At 38.2% G+C, this 16,436-nt stretch overlaps 2 protein-coding genes across 2 annotated transcripts; one reads left to right on the top strand and one right to left on the bottom strand.

Annotated features, from left to right (window-relative positions):
* Positions 1-3,646: 3,646 nt before the first annotated feature.
* On the bottom strand, positions 3,647-5,161 carry LOC121742263 (protein FAR1-RELATED SEQUENCE 5-like). The gene has a single exon (XM_042135392.1). It carries the CDS (start codon positions 5,159-5,161, stop codon positions 3,647-3,649), a length of 1,515 nt encoding a protein of 504 aa, XP_041991326.1.
* A 6,501-nt stretch (positions 5,162-11,662) lies between these two features.
* LOC121799027 (COBRA-like protein 7) lies at positions 11,663-14,837 on the top strand. The gene is made up of 2 exons (XM_042198343.1): positions 11,663-12,257; positions 13,398-14,837. Exons 1-2 carry the CDS (start codon positions 11,711-11,713, stop codon positions 14,819-14,821), a joined length of 1,971 nt encoding a protein of 656 aa, XP_042054277.1. The 5' UTR covers positions 11,663-11,710; the 3' UTR covers positions 14,822-14,837.
* The last annotated feature ends 1,599 nt before the right edge of the window (positions 14,838-16,436 follow it).

Raw genomic sequence — 16,436 nt, 5'->3', positions numbered from 1 at the left:
AGATAGAAGAAGGAGCACAACCCGTAGACAGAGAGCGCTACCAACGCTTGGTTGGAAAATTGATCTACCTAGCTCATACAAGGCCGGATATCGCATATGCGGTTGGAGTGGTAAGTCAATTCATGCACAGCCCGCAGGAAGAGCACATGAATGCTGCGATAAGGATAGTGAGATATCTTAAAGGGACGGTTGGCTACGGAGTCCTGCTAAAAAGTGAGGGACATTTGGAAGTCTCTGGCTACACTGATGGTGACTGGGCAAGCAATCCAATCGATCGGAAATCAACAGCCGGGTACTTCATGTTCATAGGAGACAATCTTGTCACTTGAAGGAGTAAAAAACAAAAAGTGGTTGCACCTTCCAGTGCTGAAGTTGAATTTCGAGGGGCAAAGAGTGGAATAACTGAAATCATGTGGATACGGAGGCTTCTGACAGAAATAGGCTTCCCACCTACTCAAAAGAGTCAACTTTTATGTGACAACAAGGCAGCAATCAGCATAGCTGAAAATCCAGTCCAACACGACCGAACGAAGCATGTGGAGATTGATCGACACTTCATCAAAGCGAAGATAGAGAAGGGAATTATTGAGTTGCCCTTTGTCCGCTCAGAAGATCAACTGGCAGACATCCTCACCAAAGCTTTCCACTCGAAGGTGTTTGAAGAAGTGTTAGGCAAGCTAAGCATCAGAGATGTCGTCACTTAGCTTGAGGGGGAGTGTTTGAATATGGAAAATAAATATTGTAACTAAGGAAAGAATCATGTAATTACTATTTAATTGATAGCACCAAAATTAGGGGATTCTCTTACCTTGTGTAAATTAGGGCAATCTTCTATATTAAGAGGATTGCTCCATCGATGGAATAAGACACAGAAAACAATCCCAACAATGTCTGCTGCTTCTTCCCACTCGGCTATCCAATTCAATAATTTGAACATTGGCCCCATTAAGCTTATCATGTGTTTCCTACTCTCCTGTATTTATTGCACCATGTTCAAAGTTACAAATAAAACTGAACAGGAACAAAATTAATATATGGAACGTGTTATGCTTTAAAAGGTGAAAATTTGAAATATTAAGGAAAGTTCCAATGTTTTTTGACTCGATGTGTTTAACAAGAATAAATATGAGTTATCAGTGATGGATACTGAAAAGGAAACTCGTAGATTTGAAACTTACTATCTGAAGAAGATCGTCGCTGACTCGCCGGTGTCTTCAATCGTCATGTGGGATGATGAAATGTTTCATTGGTGATCTATCATGTGCAGTAATATCATCTCTAAGAAAAATATGTTGAAATAGAAAAGAAATGAGTAATAAAAACCTGTAAAGCTCCATAGCTAAACTAACAATGGAATTTGTTTTTTTTCATTTAAGATTATATTGTTTCTATCCACATAACATATCGAAGTCCTATTGTTCCATCCACATATGACATAACAAATCATATTGCAAATAGAAAATCTCAATTTAAAATTATATATTATTTCTCTTTACATGGCAAATCTTATTTTATAAAAGAATATAGTGAATATGTGATCATAAAAAAACTGAGTATGTGACTTTTAAATCACTTATTAATTTGATATTACTTATAAGGAGAACTGTTCTGCTGCACAACTTGCTTGAGCGTTATGTGAGCGACTCTGATCCACGTAAGAGAGAGAGGGAAACACGTTCTTATTTTTATTTCTTTTCTCTTTCTATTTATACCTTTTATCTCTCTCCTTTTAGATTTTAGAATTTTGAATATATCTCTTCTTTGGATTTTTTTCTGCATCACCGTGAGTTTGTCGTAAATTCACCGCAGAACGTCACGGCGGGATTGGACATCAATTCGGCGGCGCTCGGGCGCGCCCAGGGGTTGGCGACCTTCGCAGATCTGCAGACTTGGGCGACCGCTGAGACATAAACTTTGTCTTCACGGTGGGGGAGTTCAACGGCAACACGATCAGCACAATAGGCTGTAATCCCGTGGGAAATCCGGAGAGGGATCTGGTGGTGGCAGCACTGGATTTTTTGGTGAATGCTTTTTCACCATCGGTCAAATTCCTCAATTTAATGAAAAGGAACGAGGGGTGTGCGGTGGGGTGGATTTTATGTTTGTGGATTTTTTCAAGAATATCATCTTGGAAGATGAAACTAGAAGAGATCGAGATGCAGTAAATCATCAATAATTTCTCTTCTGATTAACTTAAACAGCAAAATCTCGTCTAAAATTTGTTGCTTAGTGTAGCAAAAAACAAGAAATATGCACTTGTCAAATTACTGTAACTCTTCATTGTTGAGATACTCCTTCGGTTTTTGTTATACGCTTATATGTCACTGGCTCGTGTTTTAGTTTTTGATGTTTTGATTTTATGCTTTCTTCCAAATCTGCAGAACTATTAGGCGATATGAGTAGTTTATACTATTAATTCATATTGAAGGTTGGGCATGAGATGGATGTTCAGCTTCCAAAAGGACTACTTACGTCGGTTTCTTCATCACTCATAATATAAGTGACTAGTAATAATTGAATTATTGCTGATGACCATTAAAGAAATCTCATTCTCGTAATAAGTTTCTGATCAAATAAAGTAGCATCTCAATTCAGCACTACTCCATTCATTAGCTTTGAAGTTCCGGAAAAACACTGCTAATTATTTCAATTGTCTATTCTTTATTATGTGTGTTTTGTACACAATTACCTATTTCAGTCCAATTATTGTGGAGTACATATTTTGTCCATAAAAATATCACAAAATAAATGACCAATCTCATAAAACCAAATTTAATGCATAGAGAAGATGAAAATAAATGATTAATCTCATTAAAAAACTAGATGTACTCTCATAGTATTATATTAGCAGCAATACAGAAACAACATAAAAAATAATTTCAATAACTATGGAGATCAGTCTTTTTCGTTTGCAAAACCATTGTCGTCGCAACCATCGTATGCGACTAATCTGAAATAGTAAAGTTAAATTGATTGATTATTAAAACAACCATAAAATATAAATGATAAAATTCAACAGCAATTCACATACCAGTCATGCAATTTTGGACAATTACGTTTGTCATGTGATACTCCACTTAGTCCACATCCATGACAAGCTCTAGCCTTTAAAGTTGACTTCTCCTTTGACGATAACATTCTCTTACCGCTTCCCTTTGTTCTTATATTTGAAGGATCGCCAATATTTCTGGGTTTATCTAAGTTCTTCCTTGTTTGACTACTGGACACAGTGGTTGAACTAGCACCCATCTCTTTGATTTTGCCATGCAAGGAATCAAGTTGTTCATTCAAAAACTTTGTCCCCTCATCAGTCAAAGATGCATAATCAATCAATATTGAAGCCTTATAGGATAACTTTGAGCGTCGTGTCATCAAAAGTCTTGTTGGATCATCGTTGGTATTTTCATCATCTAGTGCATAAACAACACCAATCTTTGCTTCTTGCGTCCATCTTTTGAGTATATACTTCTTAGGTAGTTCAAATATTTGGCTAATCCGAAAGAAAGCTAGCATGTGTCTGCACGGAATGCCATCAAACTCGAATTTTCCACAACTACAAGACATATGATCTCTTTGTCTATCATGCATGAGTTGCATTGGTTTTGAGGAGGAACTTTGAAAACTTACAACATTGTATATCATGATATCATCTATGCTCCACAAAGTAACCATGACTTTGACTCATTTCATCTTGAAACTCCGTCCATTTTTTCTTCGTGTACACTTTAACCATTTGCGTTTCCATCAGCCAATTTGTTTTGATTTTGGGATGCTCATTCATGTCAATATGATCATCAACTAACTCATTGTGTCTTTGGTGTCTTAGTGCTCGATTGAATCGAGTGATAAAATCCATCAATGAGTTCTTGTGAGAGACATACTTTTTGAAAAATGAATGCGAACTCTCAGATCTCTGACTACTTGACATCCTAGCAAAAAATACATGACTAAAGTATGACGGAACCCACTTATGTCGCAATTCATACATCAACAAGATCCAAGTATTTTGCTCTAAGTTAGCAAATCTAATAACATCTTTCCACCAATGCTCGAATTCCTCAGGAGAAGTAGAATTTTTTATAACATTTTTTATGCTCTGATAATGCTCTCGGAAAGTCACTGCTGAAATCTTTTCCGGAAATTTATTCAATATGTGCCACAAACAATAACGGTGTACTGTTTTCGGCAAAACTTGTGCAAGTGTTTTCGTCATAGCAGGATCTTGATCAGTGACGATTGCTTTTGGAGCACTTGTTGGCACAGCTTCCATGAACTTATTAAGCAGCCACAAATATGATTCTGTCTTCTCATCACTTAGAAATCCACAACCAAAAACAATTGTTTGATGGTGATGATTTACTCCTACGAACGGTGTAAAAATCATTTCGTACTTATTAGTGTTATAGGTAGAATCAAACACAACAACATCACCGAATACACTATAAGCACTCCTTGATTTATGATCTTCCCAAAAACATCTTTTGAACCTATTATCTGAATCTGTCTCATAGTCAAAGAAAAATGATGAATTTTTCTCCTTTTCAGATGTAAAGAATTCTACCAAATTTTCGGCATCGATCCCCTTCTGTTCATCCCTCATATCTCTCTCAACATTCCTGATATCTCTTTCAGTGCAACCTACACTTTCAGGCCCCCCATGCTCTATCTCCATTAGTTGCATTTGCTGACAGGTCGGTATATTAGCTTCTGAAAATTGTTGTGTCAACACTCTCTTCGCAGCAGAGACACTACGGTATGATCGGAGTAAATGCACTTTTGAAGGAGTAGAAAGTCCATGATTATGACCTTCAGTGAATAAGCTAATACTCCAATAGGGTCCAGTTTGTTGTTTGACAATGGAGATCTTTGCCTTACAATAAGTTCTAACTTCACCACGAGCTCTTTTCTTGATCGGGCCACCACTCGACGCTCGATTTTTTGAGCGGACTTCATCAGTTTGACCAGCTTTAAAGCATACAAATTGTTTCCAAACAACTTCATTCATCTTATTCTTTTTGCTATTGCTTATTCTTGCACTAAAACCAGCTTCACAAGCATATTGATTGTAGAATTCAAATGCATCGTCTATTGATGCAAATTTCATTCCAATTTCTAGCTTTCGATCATTCGCAGTTTGAGGAATATGCAGTTCATCATTCATATTTTCACTCCTTAGACTAAAAAATAAATTTAAAAAAATATTAATATATACAAAAAGTAAGTAGCAAACAAAACTAGAGCCTAAATAAAACTAAGGATTAGGGGTTGATTTAGGATTTACAACATCACGCATGTTGTTTAATTAGTTTCTGAACTAAAAACGTATGCAACACAATAATTGTTCTACTAAATTTCTCCGGAGACCAAACTTTTTAATTACAAAATCTATAATTTCACTATTTTGAATAAACATAAGGCAAATAGACTAAAAATATTACCTGACCAAATTTGATGCAACTCGGTAGAAAATCCAGAGAGGGAGAGAGGATACTTCAAAAATTCTGATGGAGGAAACATGTAAAGGGTTGCAGAATATATAATTTTTAATAAAATAGGTCCAATAGATTTGTACAAGTACACAGAGAAATAAAAAAGGAAAACAAATCTAAGCCTAAAATATTGAATAAATTAAGATATACTCTATTATAATGCGTAGATTGAGAATAGAATCCAAAACAGAAAGAACTAAATTTTCGGACTCTCTCCTACGTGGACTAGAGTCGCTCACATAACGCTCACACAAGTTGTGCAGCAGAACAATTCTCTACTTATAAGAGCATTCATAGTGCCTTCCTATAGCACTTCCAAAAATTCCCCCCGACACATCATTAAGCCCTTCCATAAACACCTTCAGCTCTCCCACATCCCTACAATAGTATCCAGCCCTCCTAGTAGCCTTCCCAACAACCTTCCTATTTTAATTCAGTCTCCTATTTAAATTTGTTGGTGTTTTCACCAGAAATAGAACAACAAAATCGAAGTTAATTGGAGGGAAAAAATCGAAGTTCATTGAGTTGACATTGATGAGAGTTTTAGAAAATTTTCGTTGTATTACAATTTTGGAAAACAAATACAACGATAAACACAAACTTCCACAAATAAAATACAAACGATATCAATGTGCAATCCTACGTATCCATAACTCTTCGATTATATCGTGCTGGAGTTGAATATGAGCTTGTTGTTGGCACATAGTAACAAATGCTTGGAGCCTCTCAGTGTTGCCATGAGGTACACCCATCCGTAAGGAGAGCCACCCCATGGCTTGGTCCAACCGCATCTTCATTGCCCCAATTGGTGAGTTCTGTACCTTCATTATCGACTATCATGTTATGCATGATGATACATGCATACATGACATCAGCATCAGGCATAACATGACATCAGCGATACAGTCGTCATAGAACAACCATGCTGGAGCTGTCTATAGCAATTAGAACACACTAAACGCCCACTCCACATCCTTACGAGCAGCTTCTTGCCGATGCGCAAAGTAAACGTTCTTTGGATTTGTTGGGCATCTGATCGTCTTCACAAATACGAGCCAGCTGGGGTATATCCCGTCAGCCAGATAGTAGCCCATATCATGCTGGTTGTCGTTGGCTATGATACTGATAGCAGGACCCACACAAAGGCATTGGTCATTGAAGATGAGCGACAATTGTAGGATGCTGATGTCGTTGTTCGACCCGACAACCCTGAAGTAAGCATGTCAAATCTACAGGCGGTAGTCAACAACGGCTTCGAGGATTATCGTGGGATTCTTACTTTTGAACTCGGTCGTGTACATCCTTTTCCAAGTAGTTGGAAAGTTCTTACACTCCCAATGCATGCAATCAATGTTGCCCAACATTCCAGGGAAGCCGTGCACCCTCCCGTGCAAATTCATCAGGCATTGGAAGTCGAGAGGGGTCGACTTTCGAATATATGTAGGCCCGAATACTTGGATGACCCCTCGACAGAAATATTTCAGACATTCGCGGGCAGTCGTGTCTTCAATATGAAGACACTCGTCGAACATGTCGGCATGTCCTCCATAAGCCAATTGCCTAATAGCAGTCGTGCACTTCTGTATCGGCAAATGTTCGGGCCTGCCAGCGGCATCCCATCGCAACTAGAAGTACTTGTAACAACATTCCAGCGCAAACACAATGTGTAGGAAAAGTTTCCGATTCATTCTAAAATGCCGACGGAAAACTGTTGGCCCCCACCATAGCTCCTCGATGAAGTAGTCAGCAAGCAGCCACTCGTGGGCAGTGACGTGGTCACGGTCGATTGTACGTCGATACTGGATCGGTCAAGGAACCACCGATTGCATCTGTTCTTGAATGAGTCGCTCCATTTCGCAGTCTATCTGCGCTGACGTCTGCTCCCACAAGGCATCCGCGATCTACCTATCAATTGGATCCCCATTACCACCAAAATCCACTTCGAGAGAAGTGTGAAAATTTTAGTGTGGAAGAGTGAAAAAATTTCGTGTGGGAGTGAGATGAATGGATGTGAAAAATGAAATGGGGGTAGAGTATTTTATAGAAAAAAATGCAAAATCATCCGGCGGTTGCTTGGCGAGCAATAGGCGCCGAGCTTGCTCCTTCCCACCGCCCTCTTACGCTCGGCGTCCGCCGTCACCTCGGAGCCCCTCCTTTCCCCCTCCATGGCTCGTCGTCTGCAATGGTAGCCGTCTGACCGCCTCCCAGCACGACAGTGGCACGGGGGGCCGGTTGGCGCCCATTACAAATGCTCTAATAAGAAAGAAAAACGAATATAAAGTTACTATAAATTTAATTCAAGTGTCATTATAAATGATAAAAACCCAAATAATATGAATAAATATTAATAACTGAAACAATAACTATTGATGATGAATATCTCCATCTGAAATAGCGAGATGGAAAGCCATAGTACTCTCTCCGTCCGCTATTAGGAGTCTCATTTTAGTTTGACACGAATTTTAAGAAAGATAAAACAAAGTGGGAGAGAAAAGATAATGGCATGTGGTACCCAGTTTTATATATACTCCCTCCGTCCCATAAACATATGTGCATTTTCCATTTTCGTCCGTCCCACAAAAATATGTAAATTCCATTTTTGAAAAGTCATCCCAATTTATTACCCATATACATCAACTTATTCACAACTTATACCACCATTAAGCACTACTAATAATGTGGGTCCCAATATCCACTAACACTAGTTTAACTACACTTCTCCTCATCTTTCTTACTTTACCAATTTTGTCTTAATTCCCATGTCATCCCATAATTTTTATGGGACGGAGGGTGTATTAGTTTTATTCTAATAGAATATGAGTGGAATGAGTTATTGGAAAGTGAGGTGTACCTTTTATTTATAGTAAAAGTGAACCGGGACTTCTAATGACGGACGAACTAAAATGGTAAACTAGGACTCCTAATGGCGGATGGATGGAGGATGGATGATGATTCAATAGGTATATGAATTATAAAATTATAATTTCTTTGAAATATACTCCTATGTTCTAAAAAATAGACTAGTTTTACCAATTTGGGTTGTCCTTCAAAATTCAACCAACTCTAAATATGGAAAGTTTTTAACTAATTACATGCTAGTAATAATGTGGACCCCACAATTCATTAACACTAATTCTACTACCTTTTCCCCCTCTCTTACTTTTTCACATCTCTCTTACTTTACCAATTGCACATTAAAACTTGTGTCATTTAGAATTTTGTCTATTTTTTGAGGGAGCGAGCATAATAGGTCATACACTATGTAGGTCATGGAAATTGCACAATAAAAATAGAAGGGTCATGAAAGAGGAGCTATAATAGAGACATAGACAGATTAATGAAGTTTTGCTGGTGGTGGGATTGGTCATCCCAGCCGACCACCTAGGTACATCCCTAGAGTAAAATGTTATACTCCCTCTATCGCCGACTAGGAGTGCCGGTTTGCCGTTTCGGCCCGTCTAAGATTAAGAGTCTCAGTTTACATTTAGTATAAATGGTAAATAGACAACACATTTTGTTAATTCACATCACTCATGTTTTATTATAAAACTCATATAGTATAAAAATGGGATCTACAGTTCATTTTTGGTTCCATCCACTACCTTTGGAGTTTTAAAAATCTATGACAAACTCAACCATGACTCCAAATTATTGACGAAGGGAGTACTATAATTTTATGAAAAACATAGTACTCCCTCCGTTCCTCTGTAGTAGAGGCATTTCTTTCCGGCACGGGATTTAAGAAAAATTATTTTAAATAAGTTAAGTAAAAGAAGAATAAAGTAGAAAGGAAAAAGGTAGAGAGATGAAGAGAGAGTAAATTAAGTGTGAGTAAAGTACTTTTTGCCAAAAAAAGAAATGACTCAGCTACAGTTGGACAACCCAAAAAGGAATACGACTCAGCTACAGAGGGACGGAGGGAGTACATCTAATGTGTAGAAGTAAGAGTGAAACATGAACCAAAAACTAACTGCAAATTTGCTCCATTTGTTTTTTTTATGGAAATACTAAATACAAGATTTGTTGATTTCACTTCACCGTTAAATAGAGTACTCAGAACAACATCAGTGGTGTGATAACAAAGTATCAATGTACAACATGATAGAACTAAACATGTAGAAGTTGATCGTCACTTCATCAAATAAAACTTTGAAGGAAGAATTATAGAATTTCCATTTGTTTGATCCGAGGAGCAGCTTGTTGACATACTGACCAAGTTCGTGAATCTTGGAGTCTTTAAGTAGATATATTCTACAAATTGAGTATCGTAGATACCGTTGCTCAGCTTGAGGGGGAGTATCATTGGTGAGGTCTAGATCGACGGATTGGAATTGGATTAAGTTATATGGAAGATAACCGAACCATTCGGATCAGTTAGCAAATTGTCGTTGCCACTTAATCAAATCAATCCTCAAACCGACTCACGCAAGAAAAATATTTATAACTCCCAATTTTGCACAACTTTAACAGTAAAGCGGCAAGTTCGGGGTCGATCCCACAGAGAAGATGGTGTGTCGAGTGTGTGAGTAGTGAACAGGGGGGGTTGGCTGCTGCCACGCTTTAACTTGGGAGTTTTTAACTACTGTTTTTAATCTAGGCAGAATTAAACTAGCTAGCTTGATCAATGGAACTTTAACTACTGGGTCAAATAAATTGCAGGTAACAACGGAAAAGTAAATGCGAGGATGTAAATGAAAAATAACTTCGATTAAACTAAAAACTGAGTACAGTGTGAATTTAAACTAAGCTAACACTTCGGAAACTAAGAAAGCGGTAAAAACTGAGAAGAATCTCAGCGGGAAACTTAAGATAACGCTAACAGAAATGAGTATTCTGCAGCGCTCCCTTTGGTCGCCCTTTTAGCTAAGCTATCTAAACTAAGCTAGAGAACTGAACTAAACTAAGCTAGAGAGCTGAACTAAACTAGATAACTAAGCTAAGCTAAACTAGACGAAAAGTAAAGTGTCGGATCTGCTTCTCTTGTGGTGGCACACCCTCTATTTATAAGCTCGATTCGGCCTTCAGCTGGATAACGATCTTGACAGGGAATATTCGCTAATGCTGAGAATGAGCGACTCATTGATTGCTACGTGCCCTTTCTTCTAGAATGACGACGCTTTTGAGTAACAGATTCCTGACTCAGCTCCGTCCTTGCGTCTCATAAGCTAGCACGTGTCCCCTTCTAGAACATCATCCTTGATAACAGAATGGTGCGCCATATCCAGCTCATTTCCTCACGTGTTCTTCTTCTAGAAGCCAGCGGTCCCCGCCTAACTGCTTGATTACTCCCCCTTGATCAACTCCCCCGATTCTTGGCCCTTTATCGCCTTTTGTACTTGTTTGATCAGTTCGGCCTTACTGCCTTGGTCAAGTGACATTTCTGCACATTTAACACTTGTTTTGCGCGATAAATCGATCAAGTAGCATACATTTTACCCTTAAACCGATGCATGAAATGAGCCTTATCAATCATAATATTGGAAACAATTACACAATTAGATTAGAGAGAGATTGTCTAGAATCAATAATTGACAAGGAAATGATTTGTAATTGATTCAGTCCTAGACTAGGTGATATTTTCCCTAGTTACAATGTGTAGTCCTCTCTATACAAGGAGACAAAGGTGATATTTTCTCTAGTTACAATGTGTAGTCCTCTCTATACAAGGAGACACAGTAAACCTAAACAATACACAAGAAACATGTTTACGCTTTCAATTCTTATCTTTCAATTACCATCTTCTAAGACTTATTTAATTATTTTGTTTTCTTTAGATAAAAACCAGCCCAATTTGTTTAATTTAGAGTGAGGTTGAGAGACAGGGATTGACCTCTATTATACAACCTTCCCTCCACCCAAAACAGAGAAAAATATATTCTTTCATATCAAGTCACGACAATTCACACAAGCCAAGAAGAACATATAAGGATTAAATACTATGAAAAGGAAACGAGATGAAGAGAAATGAAACCAAAAAGAGACCAGGCTTATTCATATTTTCAGCTCATGCTTAGTTCGCCTCTTCACTTAATTAGAGACTAATTCAATCAAAGCCGGCACGCCACCAACTCCGTTAATTAAAATATTAATTCAATTTTTACTCAATCAACAATTTTATGAGTACTATATTGCAACAAGAATTTTTCAAACATATTTCCCTATGTTCTCTTTCCTACGCCGTAATTATAACCATTCCATCTCTCTCTTTCTCTGACAAACAAATGAAAATGTCCACTCCTTTATTCCCCAGTTCCACTCCGGCGCTGCTCTTGGCCTTAGCAATTTTCTCGACTTTTTGCTACCTCCACACCACCTTAGCTCAGCCTCCATGCAACGACGGCGTTTTGATCACGTACAACCACGACACGGCCGAGCGAATCGCCCCGTTTCTATTTCCGTTAAACCGGTTCGACCAGCCATACCGGTTCAACTCGACGCTGACGGTTCTCAACCAGGGGCTGAAGGAGCTGAAGAATTGGCGGGTCTTCGTCGGGTTCGAGCACGGTGAGCTCCTCGTGTCCGCCACGAACGCCGTGCTCGCCAACGCCTCCTTTCTTCCGGCTAACGTCAGCGGTGGCGCTGTTCTATCCGGCAGCTCTGTGACCGACCTCAAAACTGCGATCGAGACCGCTGGAGATATTGAGCAGATGCAGGTGGTGGTGGAGTTGTTGGGGACGGAGTTCGGGGTGGCGCCGCCGGACGTTCCGTTGCCGGGAAATATTACTCTCGCTAATGACGGCTACTTGTGTCAGAATCTCACCATAACAGGTAATAATCGTGAACTAAGAAAATACTTTTGCAATTTAAAAATTAAAAGTAGCTACTACTCCCATGTTCTCATTACGTGTCTCAATTTTCATTTTAATTTAGTTTGAGCCAGTTTTCATTTTGGTCCCATAAAGTTGGACAAAAGAAGAAAGTAATAGAATAAAATTATACTAAATCAAAAGCTTTTTAGTCTTGATAATATTTCGATTATATAATTCTTAAATTATAAAGCTTCTTTTTCCATATAAGGACAAAAATTACTTTTCAAAAATAGATATTATATAAATCTTTTATTGTCTTAATAATTATTTTTTTATCATCGCCCTATTAAAATGAATAGTTTTGAATTTTGAAGAAAGCGTTTCTGGTTAGGATATTATGAATTGGTTGATTTAGTCTATGTGAGTTAGTAGTAGGAGTACTATATATTTAAGGAAGTTTGGTTTAAGGGTGAATTAAATTAAAAATCGTTATTTAATTGAATAATTCTCTGTCTTCTTTCAAACCACGTCAGATAAGTGGGATCATAAGAATATACTCCCCGTCCCTTGGTACGAGTTTTAAGAAATAGAGTAGAAATTAGAAAATGTATGAAAAAAATTAGTTGAGAGTGAATCATACTTTTATATATTAATTTTATAATAAAATACAAATAAAATGCGATGTCTATATTCTACATGTAAAAATGTAAAGGTACCAATTAATTAGGGACGAGAGGTAGTATATGAAGAGAGTACATGACCAAGCCAATGTCACTATTTAAGTGGCCAAAAAAACTACTCCATCCGTCTCTGAAAATTTGTCACCTATTACCATTTTTGTCCGTCTAAAAAAATTTGTCACTTTTCACTTTTACCAATTTTGATGGTGGATCTCACATTCCACTAACTCATTCTCACTCATATTTTTATTATAAAACTAATATATAAAGTATGGTTCATATTTCACTAACTTTTTCAATTGACTTTCTACTACATTTCTTAAAAATTGTGTCGGGTCAAATGGTTACAAATTATTAAGGACGGGGGAGTACGAGAGGCCTAATATTATTATTGCAATTATATAAAACGTGTTGAATATTACTCCAAATCAGATTATATTGATGAAAGTTTAAGGAATTTGATATTATTGTGGATGTAGGTAACAATACTATGACCACTTGCTGCACACCAGACGCGAACACAAAGACAAACATTACATCGGAGCAAGGATTCTCACCCCTCGAGACAGGCGACGTCACAATAATGTATGATGTATTAACATCAAACGATCCTAATTATTGGGCTCAAGTCACAATCTCCAATCACAATCCATTTGGTCGTCTCGACAATTGGAACCTGAGTTGGGAATGGATGCAAGGCGAGTTCATCAACTCAATGCGAGGAGCTCTCCCACAAATCATCGACGCCGGCGACTGCATCTTCGGCCGCCAAGCCCAATACTACAAACAATTCGATTTCTCCAAGGTTCTGAGCTGCGCAACGAGGCCGACCATCGTCGATCTCCCTCTCTCGAAAGCTAACGATTCCGAGTTAGGGCTGATCCCTTTTTGTTGTCGCAACGGGAGCATTTTGTCGTCCGAGATAGATCCCGAGAAGTCCAAGTCTTCGTTCCGGCTCGAAGTGTACAAAATGCCCCCGGACATCAACAAGACTGAGCTTGCCCCTCCTCTGAACTGGCAAATCAATAGCACGGTCGGGCCGGATTACCAGTGTGGGCAGCCTGTTCGTGTCACGCCATCTTTGTTTCCGGACGCGTCAGGGCTGCCGTCGCAGACGGCGGCCCTGGCCACGTGGCAGGTGGTTTGCAATGCCACAATGACAAGGGCGAAAAAGTCAACGTGTTGTGTGACTTTTTCATCCTTTTTCAACGACTCTATTGTCCCCTGCAACACTTGTGCATGTGGCTGCCCCGCCTCCGCGGGTGACACGTGTAGTGCCACGGAGCCAGCAGTCCTCCTTCCAGCTGAGGCCCAACTAGTGCCATTCCACAACAGGACAAAATTCATTAAAGAGTTTGCGGATATTAAAAACCGCAAACTCCCAAATCCTCTGCCATGTCCTGACAATTGTGGGGTCAGCATCAACTGGCATCTTGTCTCGGATTTCAAGAAAGGGTGGACATCAAGGGTAACCCTTTTCAACTGGGGCGAAGCAGATATAATTGACTGGTTCGCCTCAGTTGAGCTAGGTCGGGCCATACCAGGCTATGAGAAAGTCTACTCCATGGACGGGAGAGTATTGTCATTTCCCAACAATGACACGCTCTTCCTTCAGGGGTTGCCGGGTTTGAACTATCTCATCGCGGAAAGGAACGGGTCGAACCCGAGAAAGGATCCGCCGGTTCCTGGATCGCAACAAACGGTGATATCGTTCACGAAGAAGCAGACGCAGTCAATTCAAGTCGCCCGAGGAGATGGATTTCCAACGAAAGTTTACTTCAATGGAGAAGAGTGCTCTCTTCCTACAATGCTGCCGAGCAACGCTCCAAGAGAGATTGCTGCTTCTGTTGTGTTAAGCAGCTTTCTCTCACTAGTTCTGATTTTCAGTTTTGTTTGGAAGTAGATTCGGTACATCATGATCAGTGTAAAGAAATTAAATATTTGTTTTGAATATTAATTGTTATTTGAGATTTATATATTGACCATGTAGTGCAGGCTGGATTAGATACATGTTTTTTTAGTTCATGAAAACTGCGACCCTATTTTTGTTTTACATTGGGCATGATTAGATAAATGTGTTTTTGTTTGTTAATTATTTTGGCCGATTAGTATTGCTTATTATAGTTAAGTGTATGTTTGAAATTTTCATATAAATATTACACACTGGGCACGTAGCAAAATATTACGGAGCTTGTATTAAGCGCTAAAGTAGCCTCGGTGCAACCATTAGTCTATCACTATTCAGCTCTATTTATTAGAACTGGAGAAAATTCTCCATTTACTCCTTCAGTGAGAGCATGAAATTTTATGTTAATTAGGTCTAAATTTTTTTTCTAATCTCCTTTTATATATAGCTATAATGGTCAGAGTAGGTATCTACGGAGGTTGGATTTGGGTCAAACATGTCTTTTACTCTCTCGTCCCTTAATAAGAGTCTTATTTGATTTCGGCACGTGTTTAAAAAAATGTAAAGAAGGTATAGTGAATAAGTTAATAGAATATGAGTCTCATTTATAATAAAAATGTAAGTATACTAAGTTGGTGGAATGTAGAACTATTTAATTTATGATAAAAGTGAAATATAACTCTTAATGGGAGACGAAAATGACAAAATGATACTCTTAATAGGAGACGGATGGAGTACTAATTAAATTGAGCCTCAATTTAATACAAGCTCAACAGAATATCACTCTCATCATCCCACAATATGAGTCACATTTGTTGTAAGCACAGATTTTAAGAAATATATAAAGAAAAGTGGGTTGAATAAGTTAGTGGACTATGTGTCCCACTTATATACTCCCTCCGTCCCCCAAAAATAAGCACTTTGGGTTCGGCACAAGTTTTCATGCAAAATTGGTAGAGAGAGGTAGAGAAAAAAAGTAATTAAAGTATTGTTAGTGGGGTATGTGTCCCACCTTATTAGAGAGAAAAAGGTTACAAAAATTAGAAAGTGCATATTCTGTGACAGACTAAAAAGGAAAGAGTGCATATTCTTATGGGATGAATGGAGTATATTAAGTTTATAATGTGAGTGGAATAAGTTGGTGGAATGAGAGTTTACTTGTCATTTATGGTAAAAGTGAAATGTGAATCTTATTGTGGGACGGCTCAAAATGACAAAGTGTGACTCTTATTATGGGACGGATCGAAATGTCAAAATATGACTCTTATTATAGGACGGATATAATACTATTAGCCACTACAATAATATTGATAGGCTTACTATCTAATATAGGGCTGGAGAAAAATACCGAAATACCGTCCTTATCGTACTGAAAAAATACCGAAAATATCGAATTTTCGGTATACCGTAATTTTCGGTAAGGTAACGGTATGAGTTTTCATATACCGCGGTATACCGCGACATACCGAAAATTATAAAATACCGCGGTATATACCGTAAATTAAGGTATATACCGTGAAATATAAATATAATTATATATAAAATACTATACTTTATATATTTTTAAATTATAAAATGTATCGTGAAATATAAATATAGATATGAAAAAAAT

This window comes from Salvia splendens, chromosome 1, assembly GCF_004379255.2.
Source record: "Salvia splendens isolate huo1 chromosome 1, SspV2, whole genome shotgun sequence".
Classification (NCBI taxonomy): Eukaryota; Viridiplantae; Streptophyta; class Magnoliopsida; order Lamiales; family Lamiaceae; genus Salvia; species Salvia splendens.
Note: the sequence above shows the minus strand (reverse complement) of the source record. Positions and strands in the feature narration are given on the sequence as shown.